We start from the raw sequence: 21,136 nt of genomic DNA on the forward strand, positions 1-21,136 counted from the left end.
GGAAGCACAGGGTGCCCTAGGAACGCGCGCTGGGGGCCTTATTTCAGACTCAAGTAGATAATGACAGAGCTTAACCTGGAAGGTCAAACAGGGGTTAGCTGGCCAGAGGAACGGCAGGTGCAGAGAAGCGGAGATAAACAGGAGGGGCGTAAAGGCATTTGTATCAAGAAGACCCAGAAGCCATCTGGCTGCACGCAGCATGGACCAGAAAGAAGACCAGGCTGCTGGCACGGATTCCAATCCGGATTTGATCGGGGGGCAGGGAGGAATTCCCTGATGGTCTAATGGTTAGGACTCTGCACTTCCACTTCCTGGGGCCTCGGTTCAATCCCTAATCGGTAAATCAGGATACCACAAATCACACACAGCATGGTAAAAACAACAACAACAAGATTTGATGATGGAGGCCTCATTTAAATGAGGTGACGTTGGTAGGAAGGATGGGTTTAAGCGATATTAGAAAGTTAACCTAGAGCCTGTTACACAGAGTGAAGCATGTCAGAAAAACAAATACTGCACATTAACACACATGTATGGAATCTAGAAAAATGGTACTGACGAACCTATCTGCAGGGCGGCAATGGAGACACAGACAGCAAACAGGCTTGTGGCCACAGCGTGGGAAGGAGAGGAGGGCCAAACTGACAGAGTAGCGTTGAAACACACGCGTTACCACGTGTAAAACAGACCGCTAGTGGGCAGCTGCTGCGGAACACAGGGAGCTCAGCTCCACGGCCCATGACGGCCGAGAGGGGCGGGCTGGGGCAGGGTGCACGCAGAAAGCTCAAGGAGGAGTGGACACATGTATACTTACGGCTGATTCACACTGTTGTATGGCAGAAACCCACACAGCATTGTAAAGCAATTTTTCTCCAATTAAAAATAAATGCGAAAAAAGAAACAAAAAGTTAACTATTAAGGACTTGGTAACTAACTATCTTCATTAAGTGGACGTAAAAGCCAAAAACAAGGCCAAACGACCTTATACCAGCCTGTTAGTGTACTTTCTTCATCTTAAAAATTACTGTGACATTAACACTAAATAAAGTACATTACCTGGTGTTCTTTTGAGGAGTCAGCATAACCTGGCCTTCTGGTGTGATGTCTATGATACAATGTTCAGGAAGAATTCCCATGCCACACAGCTGGATATCTTGGGAATTTGCTGAACCTATCAGTGTATGTTCCTATAAAAGAATCAAATTCACTGATTAATACTGCATTCTTGCACGTACACAAACTGAAATTGTCTACTCTCAGCTCTAGTATACTACCTTAAACTCTCAGCTCTCTACCCATGACCTTAGCTAAAAGATTTTTAAAGCAAATAGAATAGTAGGGGGAATTCCTGGCTTTCTCTTATATTCATTATACAAGTTACATTTCCTTATAAGGAATAAGGCACTGAATTGAGTTATATAACTTTTAAACCTAAAAACTACAGGCTTATGTTAATGGCTATACTATATTCTTTATTTTCCATTGCAATCTTGATTCAAAATATTCTATCCTACTTCAAAGCCTGAACCAAGTATCAATTCAATTCAGTTCCTCAGTCGTGTTTGACTCTGCAACCCCTTGAACTAGAGCATGCCAGGCTTCCCTGTCCATCACCAACTTCCAGAGCTTGCTCAAATTCATGTCCATTGAGTCAGTGATACTGAAGCCGAAGCTCTGGTACTTTGACCACCTCATGTGAAGACCTGACTCACTGGAGAAGACCCTGATGCTTGGAAAGACTGAACGCAGGAGGAGGAGATGACAAAGGATGTGTCAATGAGGTACCAAAACTACGGATCTGAAAACTACAGTTACCCAAGCTGTACATCACCTACCTGGTCCCAATCAAGATGAATCGACAAAGATAAAGAGCTATTCAAAGACAAGGAGTTTGAATTATTTCTTAAAATCATGTGGTCTCCCAAGACCTCATAAAAGATACGGCAGATGCGTTCTTCTTACCGTATACCCCCACCTTCTCAATTCTCTAAGCCCCAACCACCAGGGTCACTTTTTGGCAAGTAACTGAAAAAAAAAAACGGACATAAAAATCGAGCCCCCTCTTCTGTGCTTCAACTTTGACTGCACTTAAATGCTGATATGACTGGGATCTGTTCCTAAGCCCACTGCTCCTATACATCTAGATCAGGGGTCAGATGTGAAATATTTCAGGCTCTGTGAGTCATACACAATCACTCAATTCTGTCCCACAGTGTGAAAGCAGCCAGGCAGTGCACAAAAGCACACGTATGGCTATTTCCCCAAAAATTTACCTATGAGCACTGAAATCTGAACGTCACACAGTTTTCACATGTCCAGAATGTTATGACTCTTTTGATTTTTTTCCCCCAACCGTTTAAAAAATGCAAACACTACTCTTGGCTCCTGAGTCATAAGAAAACAAGCAGGGGGCAAGATTTAACCCATGGAAGCAAGTTGCTAACCACTGGCCACAATGATCTCATCCAGCCCAACAGGCTTTAAATACATATCAATGTCTCTGCCTGTCTATCCAAAATCACCACCCAGGAACTACAGACTTTAGTTCCGCCATTTTCCCACCTCCACCACCTCTGTCCTAGTCTCAGTCACCATTATTTCTTGCCCACCTGGTACAATCTGGATGTCTAACGAAATTTCAAAGTTAAAGGGCCAAAGTAGAACTTTTGCTTCCACCCCTCCCCACCCCATTGAGTGTATTCCCTTCCCCAATACCAAGGGCCCGACCACCACCCAGCTGCTCAAGTGACAAAGCTCAGATGCTGTCCTGCAGTCTTCTCTCTGTCTTACCAGCCTACTTCCAGCCCCAAGTCAATCACAAAATCCTCTCAGACGCTCCCTCTGACACGTATCAAGACTCAGCTCACTTCCCACCTCCACTATCACATCCTAGGCTCTGGCCTGGGTGAATACCGTGCTGCTGTTGTTGAGTCGCTAAGCTGTGTCTAAGTCTTGGCGACACGGGTGGTAGCCTGCCAGGCTCCTCTGTCCGTGAGATTTCCCAGGCAAGAATACTGGCGTTGGTTCATACTTTATACTTCCTTCTCCAGGGGACCGTCTCGACTCAGGAGTGAAACCTGAGTCTCTTGCACTGACAGGCAAATTCTTTGCTGCTGAGCCACCAGGGAAGCCAGGTGGATACAAGAGCCTTCTATTGCTTCTCCACTTCCTTCCCATCCCCACCGACTTCCACCATCAAGGGCTGATCACACAATCCCCCTCCTGAGAATCATCTAGTGGCTTCCCTTTGAACTTCTACGAAGTTCAAATTCTCACCCAGGCTACAAACCTTCTGCCATCTGGCCCCTAGCTGCTACTTCTACCCCCGGTCCTGGCATTCTGCCTCTCCTGGAGCACGGTCCACCCACACAGGCCTTTCACCATTCTTTGGGCACACTGACCACTTCCTCTGCCTGAACAGTTCCTCCCCTGATCGTCATATTGGTATTTTCTGACCATTTCTACCTCAGCTTTTAAGGGCACATCCTCAGAGAGGTGTATACGGAGCACAATGAGAAAGAACCACCGTCTTACTCTCATGCCTGACTTCCTTACATAGCACTGACTGTGGGTTTACTGTCCATCTCCACAGCTAGCATGGAGACGCTGAGACAGCAGAGGGCAGCCTGTCCTGCAACCTACCGCCTCACCACTGTATTCCAAGCATGTAACACAGGCCTGCTACACTGAGCCATTAAGTAAAAACAAAAGAAAGATAAATGAACAACCATTTCCCTTAGGATTCCCCTCGGATTCAGAGGAAAGTGATTCTCTCCTCCTTTGTCCATAGCCCGCTAATTACACTCTTGGTTCCAATTCTTCCCATCTCTTCTGGGATCCCAGTCTAATAAAAAGGCCTCTTCCCTTCCATTATTTTCACTTTCCCTCTTCTGGGGGTTTCTTCTCTCAAGTGCGCTGCAATGGGGTTTCCAAGGAAACAAAGAGCTGGGATCAGAATTGCATTCTGGTATCTGGTTTAGTCCTCAGGGAATATATACGAGAAACACAGGGACACTCCCAGCCAATGTCTACTCTTCGATTTTGGCTGAGGCTTCCTGGTCAATCCCTGGATTGACCTTCCTAATCCAGAGACCGGGGCTTGACCAGGTGTCAACTACGAGGAATGTTTTAGTGACGTTCAGTAGCAGGCCAAAGGAATCCGTTCCACACCCATCTCCCATCTTTCCTCTCTGTCTTAACATACCCACTACAAGGTGGAGAGAAGTTCCAAAGGGAGAAACAAAGAGAGTCCAAAGAGCAAAAGAGCCTGAGATCACCTGAAAAGACAAAGACCCCCCTCACCCTTGCCAAAGCCCTTCAGTTCAGTTCAGTCGCTCAGTCGTGTCGACTCTTTGCGACCCCATGAATTGCAGCACACCAGGCCTCCCTGTCTACCACCAACTCCCAGAGTTCACCCAAACTTATGTCCATCGAGTCGGTGATGCCATCCAGCCATCTCATCCTCTGCCGTCCCCTTCTCCTCCTGCCCCCAATGCCTCCCAGCATCAGTCTTTTCCAAAGACCCAAAGCCCTCGGCTTAGGCTATTTCTATATACAATCCCTTTCCTCCTCCCATGAGAAATCCCAGCAGGAATCCTAACTGTGACTGTGGAAGCCTTTTCGTCCTTGGGGGTTGAAATGCAGAAAAAGCTCTGAACTACCCTCTAGACTGCAGTGTGAAGCAGAACCACCTCCAACTGCCACACCCCAAGACTGCACTCGGGCTCACGCGCATGTCTCTGCCCCTGCTTTTGTTCTCTTTGCCAAAATGCTCTCTCTAATACCTTCAGTACTTACTTCTGACCTCTTCCTCTCCTCACAGGTTTCACTAGTAGCGTACACTGACTTCTCCCTTCTCTGAACCCCCAGCTACATCTAGAGATAGCACCTCAATTTACTATCATATAAATGTTGTTTTCCTGCTATTTAGGCAGCAACCTATACAGGACTCCTGCATTTTCAACAACAAGCATAGCCCATGATACACAGGGGATGTTGCTAAGTATCAGGAGATAAACTGAATTAAAAACAAAAACTATCAGAGGTAAAATACTAAATAGCAAAGCTGTTGTGCTAGGTTGCTTCAGTCGTGTCTGACTCTTTGCAACTCCATGGACATAGCCTGCCAGGCTCCCGTCCGTGGGATTCTCCAGGCAAGAATACTGGAGTGGGTTGTCATTTCCTTTTCCAGGGGATCTTCCCAACCCAGGGACGGAACCCAGGTCTCCTGCACTTCAGGCAGAATCTTTACCAGTGAGCCACCAGGGAAGCCCCCAAACAGCAATGGTCTAATCCAAATTCTAGAAGGAAAACTATTTCTTTTTTCAATAAATATTACATTTAGGTAGGCATTGTGCCACTAGAGATAAAAGACATGATCCCAGACGTACAGCTTACATTATAAATGCCGACTTAAGTGTCTCATTTGAGGTTACAATCCCTTTGATCAACGAAGTCTGAAGAGAGAGAGGTAGAGAGTGACATACTTCACAGGAAGGCTCTTCCCACCCCGTGAGCAGGAAGAACAGCACATGGACGCTCTGTACGGTTGCTCAGCCTTATCAGGCAGGCCTCGCTTTGCAGAAAAAGGCAGGACTGTGAAAAATAAGTGAGCAGGGAGATCTTAACCATCCGTGGGGAAAATGGCAATCATTCTGTGACAATTAAAACTATAAAAACATGCAGAATTCTCTTACTGCTATAATGAAGAGGGAAATGAAAAAACAATGAAACTAATATTTATTTAGTACAGTGTCACTTAGAATATTAGAAACACTAAAATTGAAAGCATTTTATTTCTTTGTTAAAAGCTTATCGAGGGCCTCCCTGGTGGCTGTGGTAAAGCGTCCACCTGCCAGTGCAGGAGACACAGGTCTGATCCCTGATCTAAGAAGATCCCACATGCCTGGGAGCAACTAAGCCCATGAGCCGCAACTACTGAGCCCGTGCTCTAGAGTCCACGCGCTGCGACAAAAGCAGCCGGCACAACGAAAGCCAGTGTGCCCCAGCCAGAGGGCAGCTCCTGCCCACTGCAACTAGAGAAAAGAGCCCAGCAGCAATGGCCCAGCACAGCCAAGAGTGAGCAGACAAACCAACAACCACCACCAATATATATACACATATAAGGCTTACTGAGTGTAGCTGAACAGTGCTTGCCTTTTCCTTTTCAACATATAACTGACAACATGGAGTGAGGATACTTTCCACACCTTGGTGAACCGCCATACTCCTTCATGCCTCTACCACTTTATCCTTTGAGCTTTCAATGTTGCAAAGTATCCCCAAGAGCCCCTCTCACGTGCCGTGCTCTCTGGTTTAAGCCTAACCCTTCGCGACATCTGCATTCTTCTCGTCACAGCCACTTTCCTCATTCACACCCGTAAGCTCACCTTCTCTAACTTCCCCTGGCTGCGCAGCTAGAATCGCATGAATGACCGCAGCGTCAACATTGTTTCTTAAATCGAGTCAGCTGAAATTTGTGAAGGCTGGAACCATGCCACACAAGAGCTGCCTGTCTATACAACTAAGATGCAGAAAGACCCCATGAGTTACGTTCTGCTTAGAGTCTGGCCTCCATACCTTGCTTCTGCCAGTTCTGGACAGAACAGATAAACAGAGAATTCTATTCTGGAAGAGAACCATTCAACTTGGAAGTAGAAAGAATGTTAGAAGTAATTTAATCCAGTGGCCTCATTTTACAGACGGGGCACCCAAAGTCACCCAGTGATGTGAAGCTATCTGCCCAGCATCTACACTGACATGGGAGTGTGACAGCAGAGAAATAAAGACCACTCGGCCTCTGAATTCCTCTCCCACATCGTGGTGTCACTTTACTGAAGCAGAACTGTTCTTGGACGGAGGTCATCCTTTTGAATGTGCTTTGTCATGAATATACTCTCATCATGGGTTCAGCCTGGGCAGTAAGAAACCAACACTGCCTCAGACTTTGCCAAAGCAGGGTTGACCGCACAGTCTGAATCAGAGTCCCAACACCTCTTCATAAGATGGCCAGAAATATTTTGACTGCCCTCCAACAGTCTTTAAATAGTTTCTTTGTGTAATTTTTTTAGTGAAGAAACAGATAGGAATTGGGTTTTTTTTTCATATTGAGTGTACGTGTTTGTGTGTTCTAATTTGAACTTCATCACGTCAGAAGAGAAAAAGAACTCACAGTTCTGAAGATCTAAAGGGCAAAATACTTAAGTCCCATACGAATACTGCATCTCTCCTGAAGCCTGAGTATCCCCAGCTGAAATTCTAACACAAAAAGCTGCCAACACTGTTAGAAGCATAGCGAGAGATGTACTAACCCATCATTCTTTCCCAAAGGACAAGGGTAATATAACAAAGTACCAGAGGATCAAGTGAGAAACTGGTATGTGGGATAATGTATATGTCAGTAGGGCTTCCATTTATAAAATGCTTCTATAGGTCAACTCCCATTTAAGCCTCCAAGAAGTCTGTGAGGTAGCCAGAGAAAACTTCCATTTATAGAGGAGGAATCTGTAGACTGCGGGGGTAAAGGCCTTGAGAGAAAAACATCCGTCAAGCAAGAAGTGCTGGAGCAGAAACTCGGTGCGTCTCCCTCCCACCCCTGCTCTGACCCACTGCCCACAGCACCTGAGCATGCTCACGTGAGCGTATGCATTAGAGACACAATTTAATGCACAGAGTAATAGAGCCTGATACAAGATACTTAAGAATAGCAGGGCCTTATCAAAACACTACATAGCAATTACCCCAGGTATGTCTGATAAGAACTGGGAAACCAGCCAACGTATCATGAATTCAGTCTCTTTAGAAATAAAGGACACAAATCTCTAACTCTCACAGTGCTTCCAACTGTACCAGCTCATATCTTTGCTGTCCCAGTCACTAACTCAGTTAAACCCGCAGAGATAGTTCCTGTATTAGGAGAGTAAAATTCTCCACCTAGTATTTATTAACTGCATGTCAGAGTAACTCATCTACCTTCTGGGCTTGGCAATTTTGGTGAACACCTCATAATTTCTATAGTGTCTGATTCACGTTTAACCTGAAGCTGACTCATCTTCCTGCTATGTCCGACAGCCTATATAGCTTTCAATGTATATGACTATAAAATATACAGAATGCATATAGATTTCAACGTATACTTGGTTTCTTCTGCTCCAGGCTCTGACCCTCTCAGCCTCTAAGTGACTTACTCTTCTTTTTGTAAACTGGCAATCCAAAATGTTTAACTTTCCTAAGAGTTAATTTTTAACTTTCCTAAGAGTTACTGGAAACACAGAATTTCAAGTCAAGGGGTCCTAACGACTTTTTTTTTTTTTTTTTTACTTTATTTTACTTACAATACTGTATTGGAGAACATTTCCTCTCGCAAACCAGGACCACTCACCCAAAGGTGTGCTGCACAGAAACCACAGAGCTTCAGCGCCGAGGAAACCGTCTAGCCTACAGGTTGTTCTGCCAGCTCAAGCTAGCTACTTAACTCCTCGCTTTAATCACACCAAAGGACAGAAGTCAAGCTACCTAGTTTGTTGGAGTTAACAATCAGAATACCATTTTTCACATTTACTAGGTTGAAAAATATATTTACATCACTCAAAGATGAAAAAGAGACTGGTCTCAGAAACCCAGGATTTTTCTACACACCAGCTGAAGCAAACAAAAAGAGTTTGCTAACTACTCCTCTTTGAATATGCATGGTTCTCCAAGTGTAAAGAAAGGATACTGGGAAATACTGCTCCATTTCACGGCGGAAAACAGCAGACAAGCCTACAACTTCACCTTTAAGTAATAAACCAGAAGTTCATTCAGAGCAGGATCAGCATTCAGATTAACGAGGAAACATTTATCGTCCCCAACTTTAATTCCAGACGACTGAAGAGATATTCCAAGACTCTCAAGCTGTTTCTGTCGTTCCTGTAAACACATTAGAGAAGTATTAATTCCAGAGCTATTGAGGCAGCAAGCTATAAAACTTTATATATGACAGTAATTATTAAATTATTAAATAACTTTATAACTCAAATATATTTTCTTAGGACATGGTATCATATAGATGACTGCATTTGCCCTCTTTCTAACCTATATAAACTCTATAGCTGAGAATGAGAACAAACTCTAATGTTGCTTTGTTAAGGAAAACTCTTATTAATTTCAAAAGTAAAGCCATTACAAATCGCCACCAAATATACTAAGCTCTCCCTTTTCATTCTTGAAAATAGCTAACATCCTGAATTCATCTTTCTCATTTAATTCTTTATATATGAGCAAATGTAAGTGTTTTCTATTCAACTGTGATCTTCCTAAAAAGCCAAATACACTTGGCAGGTCCCCAGCAAGGATGAAGGCCGAACTCCTTCAAAGCCACAGGCCCCTCAGTCTGACCCACTGACTCCATTGTCATGTCCGGTCACCCCTCAACTATACGTACTTAATGGGGCATCTTCCAGGACCCTGAAGTCTCAACAACGCTCTCCCTAGCTTAAGGGGTTTTACACTTATTCCTCCTAGCTGAAGCACATCTGTTCTCAAACCTGGTAACTTCTTACTCCATTTCTCTGTGAGGGCAGGGACCCTGAATCCCCACTGGGGATTCCTAGCACTCCGCACAGTGCGTAACACACAAGAGCACTCAAATCGCCAGTGTTGTGAATTTTTTCAAAATAAAATCTGCATATTCAGGAAAGCCCTATTTGCAAAAGAACATGGACCTCTCCTTTCTGTGCCTGCGTGTCTCTGCATTCACACAACATGCATGTGTGCACATCGGGAGACACGAGTGCCTCCTGCAACCGAGGCTGTTATGAGGCACACAGACCAGGGCAGGGCAGGGCGTCCGACTGCACGCACACAGCAATAGGGACGAGTCATTAAGAGCCTCTGATTCCGACAAAAGGCAAGGCAAGCTGTGTCATTTAACTAGTGCCACACAGTAAGGCTGCGGGATGATTAAACTGCAGGCTTAGAATTTTGCTATTCTAGGCACAACCTCCTAATTTATACAGCCACTGCAACCCAAACAATCTCTCCTAGAATACTATTGCAAAGGTAGGGAATGGGCTATTTTGGTTCTGGGTCTTTGAATTGAGTCTCTTTTCTAACAAAAAAAAACATTATTGGGTTCTTTCAGAAGTTCTGAGTCATTTAACACCAGCCATTAGTTTTCAGCACTCAATCCAAAGAAATTATTATTCTTGATAAAGAACCATGTTCCTAAAGCGAAGTAAGCAAATCTAACATAGCTTGCATAGTCCCTTCTGAGGGATACCTCTTTTAAATACATGAGGATATTTGTGTGATTAAAAAATAATTCCAATAATGGGAAGAAACATTTCTTTGTAAAAATGTCTTTTTCTAAACTACAAATGAAGTAGGAAGACAGTCACGAACTAACATTAAATTTAAAATGCAGGGTATAACTAGTACATCGATCTATGCACTGGAAGAAACCACAAAGATATTAACAGTACCTTTCTCTGGATGACTGAATCAGTTAAACTTTCTTCATAATAATCTTTCTGTATTTTCTATAAGTAAATACTACTTTTGCAACAGTTCCTTTTACTTACATTCTTCTTAGGACTCTAGTCATTTAATTTTAAATTTATTTATTTTTTAATTGGAGGATAATTGCTTTACAGTATTGTATCGGTTTCTGCCAAACATCAACATGAATCAGCCATAGGTATCCATATGTCCCCTCCTTCTTAAACCTCAGTCCCATCTCCCCTCCCCATCCCACCCCTCTTTAGGTTGATAGAACTCTGGTTTGACTTCCCTGAAAGTGTCACTCAGTCGTGTCCAACTCTTTGTGACCCCATGGACTATACAGTCCACGGAATTCTCCAGGCCAGGATACTGGAGTGGGTAGCCTTTCCCTTCTCCTGGGGATCTTCCCAACCCAGGGATCGAAGCCAGGTCCCCACACTGCAGGCAGATTCTTTACCAGCTGAACCGCAAGGGAAGCCCTGAGTTCCCTGCAGACTCTAGCAATTTTCACTATGGAAATAACTATAAATTTAGAAGAAATTTCATTACTGTCATCTAGTAGCAAAATTTTCATTCCTAGAGAGGCAAAGGTAAGCCAGAAAAAGAATGTACGACTTAACAAAAATAAAGTCACTCAAGAGTAAGGGAAAAGACAGAACTTAAATGAGATAACTGAGTAAACTACTGCTTTACCCTACTTCCTTAAGCATTTTCCTATCTTTTGAGACTTTATAACGGTAGAAATACCATAAAATTTTTGTTTAAACTGAAAGGCACAACATTGAAAACCCATCAATTCACTGGTTACATCTACCACCAAAAAACAGACTCTAGGTTTTTAATTATTAATAAACTATAAAAGTTTGCAACATCTAAGAGTCAGTTTCAAGAATAAACAAGTATTATATGATCAAATATAGTGACATTTACTATGTTTTGCTTCTGATATCAAAGACTAGTTAACTTTTCCTATAAAATGTCAAACACTAAATCTTTTAGTCATCTGGGTCCAATGGTCTCTCTCATAACTATTCAGCTCTGCTAACACCATAAAAAAATACTAAAACAAATAAGCATGGCCCATTCCAATAAAACCAGTTACGGAGAGAAGTGATAGGCCAGGTTTTGCCCGAGGGCTTAGTTTCCTAGCCCCTGATCTGTCTCACTTAAGTGTACACTTCTTTACTGAGAACATAAAAGACGGAAATTAAAGAATGTGGTATCACAGATATGGCACTGGGCTGAGAAATCAGTCAACTCTGAGTTCAAATTATTTAATCAAAAATATTACTGAGCACATACTTTCAAAACTAGGAGGAGGACTTCCTTGGTGGTCCCGTGACTAGACTGTGCTTCCAGTGCAGGGGACCCAGGTTCAACCCCTGGCTGGGGAACTAGACCCCACATCTACTACTAAGGATCTCGTGTGCTGCAACTAAGACCCAGCTGGGCCAAATAAATAAATATAAATAAATATTAAAAGGAAAAAATGAAAAGATATGGCTTTTTTCCTTGAGAACTTTATAAACTCATTAGGTAATAAAAGTATACCCACAAAAAACTGAAATAAAGTAAAATAAAAAGTAAATTAAAGTAAAAATAAAAATAAAAAGTAAATAAAGCATCACATGACTCAAAGAGTCAAGAGAGTACAGCTAGGTTCCACAGGATTCGATGTCAGGATTAAGCTCTGGGGGCTGGCATGCCAGACACAGAGGCCCCAGAGCACAGAGGCTGGCTTGGAACAGACTCCCAGAAAGTTCTTACCAAAAGAAGTCTGACTCAGTTCGCCCAGATTTCCCCAAAGTTACCTGACCATGTACCACTTCTTTTCTCCTCAAAAGATGTATTAACAGTCGGTAGATATACTGCCAGAAATACATTTTAGGGAAAGCTAGTCTGTACAGCAAAGAGGTTGCTGACCAATAAACCAGTCACAAGGAGAAGACAGCTGGAAGCACTGAAGCCAGGAAGATGAGGTGTTGAATGCGATGCTCGCTAAAAACCAGGCAGCCTGCAAAAGGGGCATCTGACCGTGGGAGAGGACACTCAGGGGAGGAAAGATGCCACAGGAAAGCTGCCCCCCACTGCCCTGTCACTTAGACCCACTCTGCTGTGTGTCAGAGCAGGCAACCCAAGTACGACAGCGCTTCAGAGTCAAGGTCTTACTTCCAGAGGAGCCCAAAACGGCTCGCACCCATTAGTCCCAAATCGGATAGTTATCAGAGTGACCTTAACCTATGACAAACAAAGTCGAACATGTAATGAGAAATGAAGCTCAGACACTGGTGTATTCTCTGGGTAATGTGAGGGGTGTGCTTTCCAATAACCCCGTGCAGGGATACAGATAAAACAAGACTGGTCATTTGTTGACCTTCAATGAAACTGGGCATTGGCTATGTGTGGGTTTGTTCTACTCAAGTTTTCATCTGTTTTGAAAAGGACTATAATAAAAATGTTGAAAAATCAACTTAAATCCTAGTGTGCACTAATATAAATCTAACATCCTCTGTATGCTACATAATAGCAGTGCTGTCCTACAACATCTAATCTCTCCATTGATTCTGGACAGCACCCTGAGAGACGGAACTTACTGCGCAATGAGAGGAGTAGCAGTCCTACACATTCACGAATACCAGGAACGGTGAACACTAGAGATTTTCCAACTTTAGAAAAGGAAGGGAGGAGGCAGGGGTGACTTTACATATCTAGGTAATAACAGGCCCTATTTTGCAGGGCTATTGGGAGGATTAAATAAAATACTGTATTTAAGAGTGCTTAGTCAACACTGTTAATCGACTACACCCCAATACAAAATAAAAAAAGAAAATTTTAAGTGCTTAGCGTCAGGTGCAACATGTAAATGTACTCAATAAGTGCTGGTTATTATTGCTATTATTAGTTACTGTGCCTAAGTGGGCTTATTCTCTTAGCTTTGGAAGAACAAACTAAGGCCAATGAGCAAAAATGGAAGAATAGAAGATTTCGGTTAAATAGCTACTACTATCAGAGTTGCCCAACCATGAAATGATTGTCCAATGTAGTACTGTGTTCCACATTATCATATATATTAATATTTTTTAAACAGGCTAAATAAGCCTCTAACAGGAAAGCCATAGAGTAAATCTTTACTAAGCAGAGACTTGGACATTTTAGGATTTTCTCTAAACACTAATATTCCCACTGAAAGACTTCACAGCTCTATATTAAATGGTCTAAAAATGAGACACAGTCACTTGGGACTTAGGTACTTCATTGTTACTTTTTACTGACTTGTCATATGGAAGGAAGCAAGAGGCTCACAGTCTAAATATCCGCTACTAATAATTTTGTAGCTGGGTAAGTTTCTGAGGTTTGCAAAGCATTTAACAGAACTGGGTGTTCACAGCCAGTGGCTAGTTATATCATTTAAAAAATTTTATGGCCCTACAAATGTATTTCTTACATAATGAATACTCAATTAACTATAGTTATGTTTTCCTTAAACTTCAAATTAACTTTGTAAAGTACAGACTCCTGGATTTAGGTCTTATTTAAATCAATCTGGGACTTCCTTGGTGGTCCAGTGGCTAAGACTCTGCCCTCCCAATACAGGGGACGTGGTTTCAACCCCTGGTCAGGGAACTACATTCCACAAGCCACAACTAAAGATCCTGCATGCTGCCACAAAAACTTAGCGAAGCCAAACAGCTTTTTTTTTTTAATAAACAAACCTGAATTGCTAGATTTGCTACATTCAAAGCTAAAAGTCAAACATACATTACCATATATAAAATAGACAGCCAATGGGAATTTGCTGTATGATTCAGGGAACTCAAGCCTGACGCTCTGTAACAACCCAGAGGGGTGGGATGAGGAGGCAGATGGGAGGGAGGTTCAAGAGGGAGGGGACATATGTATACCTATGGCTGATTCGTGCTGATGTTTGTCAGAAACCAACACAATACTGAAAAGCAATTATCCTTCAATTAAAAATAAATGAAAAAAATTTTAAAGGGAACCAGAAATATGCTCAGCACTGCACTGTGCAAGCTGCCACAAGGCTGCTCTCCCCTCAAGCAGGAATCACGAACCTGGGCAATCTCCTCGGTTTTCCTTAGTTTCTCCTCCCAGGTCACAGTCATTTCCTGGATTAGCTTCTCTGACTCTTCCAGTCGGTCTTTCAGCTCTGGAGATTTCATTGCCTACAAGCAAAATGTTTATTTCATGAAGTGTGTGTATGAGGTCCTGGAAAAAGGACATCTTCACTAAACCCAAGAGGACAAGAGGAACAAAGCCTCCTCGAAGCTCTACAGCTCGCTGAGGCTCCCGTCCCACCTAAGACACAAGGCCTGTCACTGACCCACAGCATCCAGACTACGAGGGTCCCACAGACTCATCCAGTTATCCAGGGGGCTTGAAGGAAGACTTAACTTTTTCCTTTTCCTCTAACCTATTGCTACTTTGAGGTCTAACTACAGTTAGGGAGATAAAGAGTTGAAACTATCAAGGACTTATTTTTTTAATCCCAGTAGGTCTAGACTCAAGACACGTGATTCATCCTAGTCTTCACTGATGACTTTGGGTATGTATTCAAGGATACACAGCCTAAATAGGTACATGCTACAAACTGGATGGCATTACTATACCAGGAAGACAGACAAAGTTTCAAAGCATCTTGATGAATTGTAAAATTATTCCTATAAAAGCAGAGTAAGATTCAACAGGCAAAAAATACAATCAAGATAATTATTTTGACCACATAATTTACTGATGGTCATGAGAAAGAAGAGGCTATGGTCCCAGGTCCAGGAAAGAATTCCACAGTGCTCAGAAATCATAGGAACAGAAATGCTAATTAAAGTAGGGATCCTGAATCTGACATTTTATCCCACTTCTGATAAAAAGCATTTGAAACTATTATATACAGGATGGATAAATAACAAGGTCCCACTGTAGAACACAGGGAACTATATCCTATGATAAACCATAATGGAAGAGAGTGTGGAAAAGAACACATATAACTAAATCACTATACTGGACAGCAGAAAGTAACACAACACTGTAGACACGCTATACGTCAACAGACTTTCAAAAACTAAAACAGATCGGTGATTAGAGCTGTGTAGGCTTCAAATTCAGTAACAGAACTATATACTATAGCATGTTTTAACACAAAGGATAGTGACATAGAGCACTATGAAAAAGATGGCTACTTCTGCTCTAGAATATTTTTTCTTATGAACATAATTAACCCATAACATGAAAAGGCTAGATTATTATATTGTGCAAGACCATAGTATTTCTGTTTGGACTTCAACCTGCAAGCATATGGTTCTACAAAAATCTATTTGATTCCTCTTCTAATTAGCCTATGCCCATTGGTCACCATTTGCTGCACTAATATTAAGTTGTATCTGTTTTTGTTTCAAGCGCCTCTCTTTCTCTCCCCTATTCTACCTCTTCCCTCGTCTGTCGCCTATTCAGTGCAAAGAAATATTTTCTCAGTTACCTTTACTCTCTCCTTCTAGTCAATCCTGTAACACTTGTAAAAACTATCTAAATTTCAAGCATGACAATTTATCCGTCTTCCTTTATTACTCATCTCAAATCTCTCTTCCTATAGGAAATCCAAACATTCTGAGTAATATTTATCATTTAGGCCCCAAGTGGAAGACAACTCAGGTTCTAGCTTTACTAGACTTTCCTAGACCCACAGGCATGGCTCAGCTAGGCCTTATACCTCCGCTTTGGTTAGCTGCTCACGGAGTTTTTCTACTTCTTCCCGGAGATCCCGGATAATTCGTGCGTTGGGATCCTCATTCACCACAGCATGGTTCACGATGTGCTTGGCACGATCCGCATACCGTAAGGTTGAAAGGGTTTCCTCGTAGTTGTCAGCTGCGGGGCTCACCGTAGCTACCATGGCGGTCTTGCTGTTACCCCCAAGGCTGTCCTGGAGGAGAAGAGAAATTGAATAGCTTTTACAAGTTGGAAGAAAGCATCATATGGGAATGCTGAAGTCAGAAATGGTGAGATAATGTCCCCAGGTCAAACACAGATTTAAGGGCAAAGCCAGGACTTAAATACAGGTGAACTGACTCTCAGTTCCTTGCTTTTTCTTCTCTGGCAAGCCACTTGTATGCAAAAAGGAGCTTTGGTTTTTTAAAAAGAACAGAGGGAATGGTAATACAAAGAAGCCCCCTTTTATTTCAGTTTAATAAAAATTCATTCTAAGTCAATTTGTCATCTTTTAACAGGCAACATGATACCATAGGTCAGCAGACTGCTCAGAATAAAAAAGGACGCTTCCTTAGATACCTGCAAAATCTCTGAGAAGAACTGAACAACCCTAATAGCATTTGATCAAAGAGTGATTACCTACAATCTATTCCATAACACCACGTATCTGGAGTGTCTTAAGCCATAAGGAACAATTACGGTCTTATTAAACAAAAGATACACTGAAGGTGCAACAACTTATTCCCTCTGACAACACTTCAAACACTACTAAAACAGGCCTCAAGTTCTGTACAACCGCTGCTAGAGTTCAGACAAGGGTGCTAAAAAAAAAAAAAAAAAAAGACATTCATCTCCATTATACAAAACTGCTAACTAAATAAATAAGCTTTAGAATGGGCTCCAACCAATTCAAAAACCGACTTTCCCTTGACAGCATTAAAAATAACTAGATATAACTTGGAATTACAAAATGAGACTTGGAAAGTCAGATCTACCCCACGCCACTTTACCACATAAAGGCTACATGAACTCCAACTGCAGGAGGCGGCCTCGAAAATGACCCCCAGAGATCTCGCTTCCTGGAATTCACACCCCAGGGTCTCCCCTTCCCCGAAGTGTGGGCAGGACTTGCTGATCTGCCTCTGAGAAAGAGAACACAAAAGTGATGGCCTGCCATGTCTGAGACTAGGTTACAAAAGACTGGCTTCTCGGCACTTCCCTGATGGTCTGGTGATAAAGCATCCGCCTGCCAATGCAGGGGGACACAGGTTCGATCCCTGGTCCGTGAAGGTCCCACATACCATGGGGCGACTAAGCCTGTGGACCACAACTACAGAGCCTGTGAGCCTGGAGCCCGTGCTCCACACCAAGAGAAGCCACCACAGTGAGAAGCCCTTGCTTGCCACAACTAGAGAAACCCTGCACACAGTGACGAAGACCCAGTGCAGTAAAAAGTAAATTAAATAATTTAAAACAAAAACAGGCTGGCTTCTTTCGTGCGTGTTTTTCACCCTGAAAGAAACCACTGCCATGATGTGAGGCAGCCCCAGAAAGACACCACGGCGGTGAGTTTGGGAACACATCTTCTGAAGCCCGTCCACAGGCACTCAGGTGAGCAGATCCAGCCCCAGCAGCCTGGCAAGGACTGCAGCCACGGGAGACACCCCCGCCAGAATACTTGGGCAGCACCCGGAATCTTGCCCAGAGGAACTGAGAGAACAGATGACGGCTGGCCTCAGCTGCTAAGTCTTGGGGGTATTACACAGCTATAGGTATACACCAGCCCTGGATGAGAGCTACCCAGAAGACTTGATTCAATAACCCCCCTTTCACCAGTGAAGTATCACTGAATTACAGACTTACAATATTACAGAGAACATTTAAATAGCCCAGTTAAGAAGAATTCATTAGGACATAAGAAAGCCAACCCTCTCTTTGGGCAGCATCAACCAATATAAAATTCTTTTTTTTTTTTTTCTGGCCAAGCCGTGCGGCATGGAGGGTCTCTGTCTCCCGACCAGGGATCATATCTGTGCTCTGTGCATTGGGAGCATGGGGTCTTAACCACTGGACCACCAGACCAGGGAGGTCTCCCAAATTCTCACTTTTGAAGACAGAAATTTTTTTCCAGTATCAACATACCTAAAATTTGTTTGAACAACCTGTGATTTACAAAACTCTGCATGCAGCTGAGTTAGTCCTCAGCCTTGTGTGAATTAATTATTATCCCCATTTTACTGATGAAGAACCAGAGGTTTGTTGTGACAAAGGAGGTTACACAGCCGGCCTATAGATCCAGAACTAGTAAACAGAAAAGATTCCAGCCCAGCTGTACTCTACCTTCTAACCCATTATGATTTCTGTCCCCCTCTAGCTGCCCACAACAGCACAAGAACAAAACAACCCTTGGCAACACAGAGATCAGACCTGAAACCTTTCCAAACTGTTCTGTCCTAGTGCCAGAAACAAAATAACTCCCAACGTATTGCTAATGGTTCAATATAATCACTAACAATATGTCCACGTATTCATCCATTACTAAGGTTTTGGTTTTCCACAGGAAACATAGCTAAGATAATTACATCTTTGAAGAAAGTACTCTTCAATGCATGAAAAGGAAGGAAATAAAAGTAATCTGGGCTTTAGGAAGCAAAGGCAGTTTCTACAAAGTCTGGATGGAACTGCTTGCTTCACTCCTCTTCTAGACACTGACCACGCATTGCCGGTGCCATCCTGGCAATTTGCAGAAAAAATGTCAAGAAGAATCCCATGCATGGTAATGCAGTTCAAATATTATATACCAAGATCACAGGAATTACATCTCTGGTTGGAATTCAGTCCGCAAGCAGCACCATGTAAGACTGCCCTTCTAGAAGCACTGCATTCTCTCAGCCCACACCAGTAGCAAATGCTACTGGGGAAAAGCAGATTGCTAACAATGACTACCACAGGAGAAAAGCATGTGCATTGTGCTTCAGTTTGTGCTGAGGAAAGGAAACCTGGCAAAGGACAAATATTTGATATTTCAAAAGAGCTTGTGCCTGAGGAACAATATGCTTATATTCAAAAATGGCCTCACGCCACCAGCAAAAAGGAAACAGCAACAGAAGAACTGGCACGCGTTCAAGAAGAAAGTGGGTGCCTCTCGGTTACTCTTTAATCGTTAGGCAAATCAGACGAGCTTTGCTTCAGCAATGGCAAATTAAATGGGCCTAAGAAAGAAATTTGATTTTAGCAAGTCGCAATTTTGTAAAGCTGAGAGAACTCTTTGAAGTCACCTAATCAAATTTTTTCATTTTACAGACGAGAAATTGAGACTCAGGAAGATTTACAGACTTACCAAAGGTCATAATGCTAGCGCAGAGAAGAGCTGAAGTCATTCATTCAGCTCTTCGGGGAGTTTATCATCCAGAGGGTGATGCTGGTGAGCAAATACTATAGGCTACGAACTAAAGTAAGGATGAATACAATATGGTCCAGGAAAAGAGAGAAAGAGCAGAAAGCAGTCTTCAAAGGTTAGGAAAGACTCCCAGAGACAGTGACATCTGACACCTAAATATGAATCAGCATCACTGGGGTAAAGGGTATGGAGAGGAAAGTATGACGCGGGGTGGAAGAGAGGAGGAAGGATGTGCCCGGCAGAGTTAGAGCAAAGTCTTCCTCACTTGGCTAGACCTGATCACGTCAAGAAGCAAAAGCTGAACAATGAGAAGTCGGGAGGAGCCGAGTCAACCACAAGTCTTTCAAGAATTTGGACTAACATAAGGCCCTCTGGAGAGTTACTGAAGAGATTTAAGTTTAAGAAGAGCATTGATTTTGAAAGACAGCAACCTCACTAAAGAACAGGATGGACTAGGAAAACTCAGGAAAGGAGTTTCAATCATCCAGGAGAGAGAAGAAACTCTTCATTATTCATTACGGAAGTGGCAATAAGGATGCAAAAACAGATGAACTTGAAGGACTTCCCCCTGGTGGTCCAGTGGTTAAGAATCTGCCTTGTAATGCAGGGGACAGTGGCTCCATCCCTGGTCAGGGAACTAAGATCCCACGTGTCTCTGAGCAACTAAGACCATGCACCACAGCTACTGAGCCCACGTGCCACAACCGGAGAGTCCGAGCCCCAGCAATGAGAGATCCCGCATGACGCAACAAAGATCCCACAGGCTGCAACCAAGACCCAACGCAGCCGAGTAAATACATAAATAATTTTAACAATAAATAATCTTTTAAAAGTAGATGAATTTGAAAGATATTCATTATTGGTGCATTCATTACCAGAAGTTATTTGATGTTAAAGAGAAATATGTAGAAAGTTGCAGAGATAAGCAAAAATCATCTTAATACGAAATGGTTCTCTAGTGACCATTGACCGAATGAGTAAGCATTCAAACACACCTGTGAGAAAAAGCAATCACATCCATCAACCCCCCTCAAGTCACCAGGTGTGATCAGTTTCTCTCTAAGATGCTATAACATGGAGAGCACGACATAATTATAGCGCATATACAATGCAGAAAAAAAAAGCTGCAAATCTTATAAAGGATAAGCAATTTTATGAGTCCCATGGAAGTTATGTTAGAGAATAGTAGAATGGTACCAGTTAAACAAGGATGAAGGAGAGTTTGACTAATTAAGAATTAAAGAAGGAAAAATCAACAGGGACATAGAAGGCACTTCAAAGGAGAATGATATGTGTATCAGTGGGTTCTAAGAGGCTATGGGGAAAACCATTTAAACCCTGGTATATCTTTACATAAATGCGCTACTTATGCCTTTATTGAAAAAAAAGTCATGTCGTTTTTTAGAAAAGATATGCCAGCAATCAAGGAAACTATGCATTTTTTTTAGCCCACGGATGAACATATAGAACGTACAATTACAGGGCTTCCCTGGTGGCTCAGTGGTAAAGAATCTGCCTGCCCATGCAACACACATG

General features: G+C 42.7%; 1 protein-coding gene across 3 annotated transcripts in view; it reads right to left on the minus strand.

Annotated features, from left to right (window-relative positions):
* Positions 1 to 21,136, minus strand: part of KIF13B (kinesin family member 13B) — a 205,515-nt gene that overhangs the window by 92,181 nt on the left and 92,198 nt on the right. For all 3 annotated transcript variants that reach the window (XM_042243543.2, XM_027964609.3, XM_027964610.3), the window contains exons 11-14: positions 16,202 to 16,414; positions 14,553 to 14,663; positions 8,773 to 8,907; positions 1,057 to 1,187 (exon numbers count right to left, since the gene is read on the minus strand). In XM_042243543.2, the coding sequence (XP_042099477.2) occupies positions 1,057 to 1,187; positions 8,773 to 8,907; positions 14,553 to 14,663; positions 16,202 to 16,414 (590 nt within the window). The remainder of the gene's footprint in view (positions 1 to 1,056; positions 1,188 to 8,772; positions 8,908 to 14,552; positions 14,664 to 16,201; positions 16,415 to 21,136) is intronic.

Source organism: Ovis aries, chromosome 2, assembly GCF_016772045.2.
Source record: "Ovis aries strain OAR_USU_Benz2616 breed Rambouillet chromosome 2, ARS-UI_Ramb_v3.0, whole genome shotgun sequence".
Taxonomy (NCBI): Eukaryota; Metazoa; Chordata; class Mammalia; order Artiodactyla; family Bovidae; genus Ovis; species Ovis aries.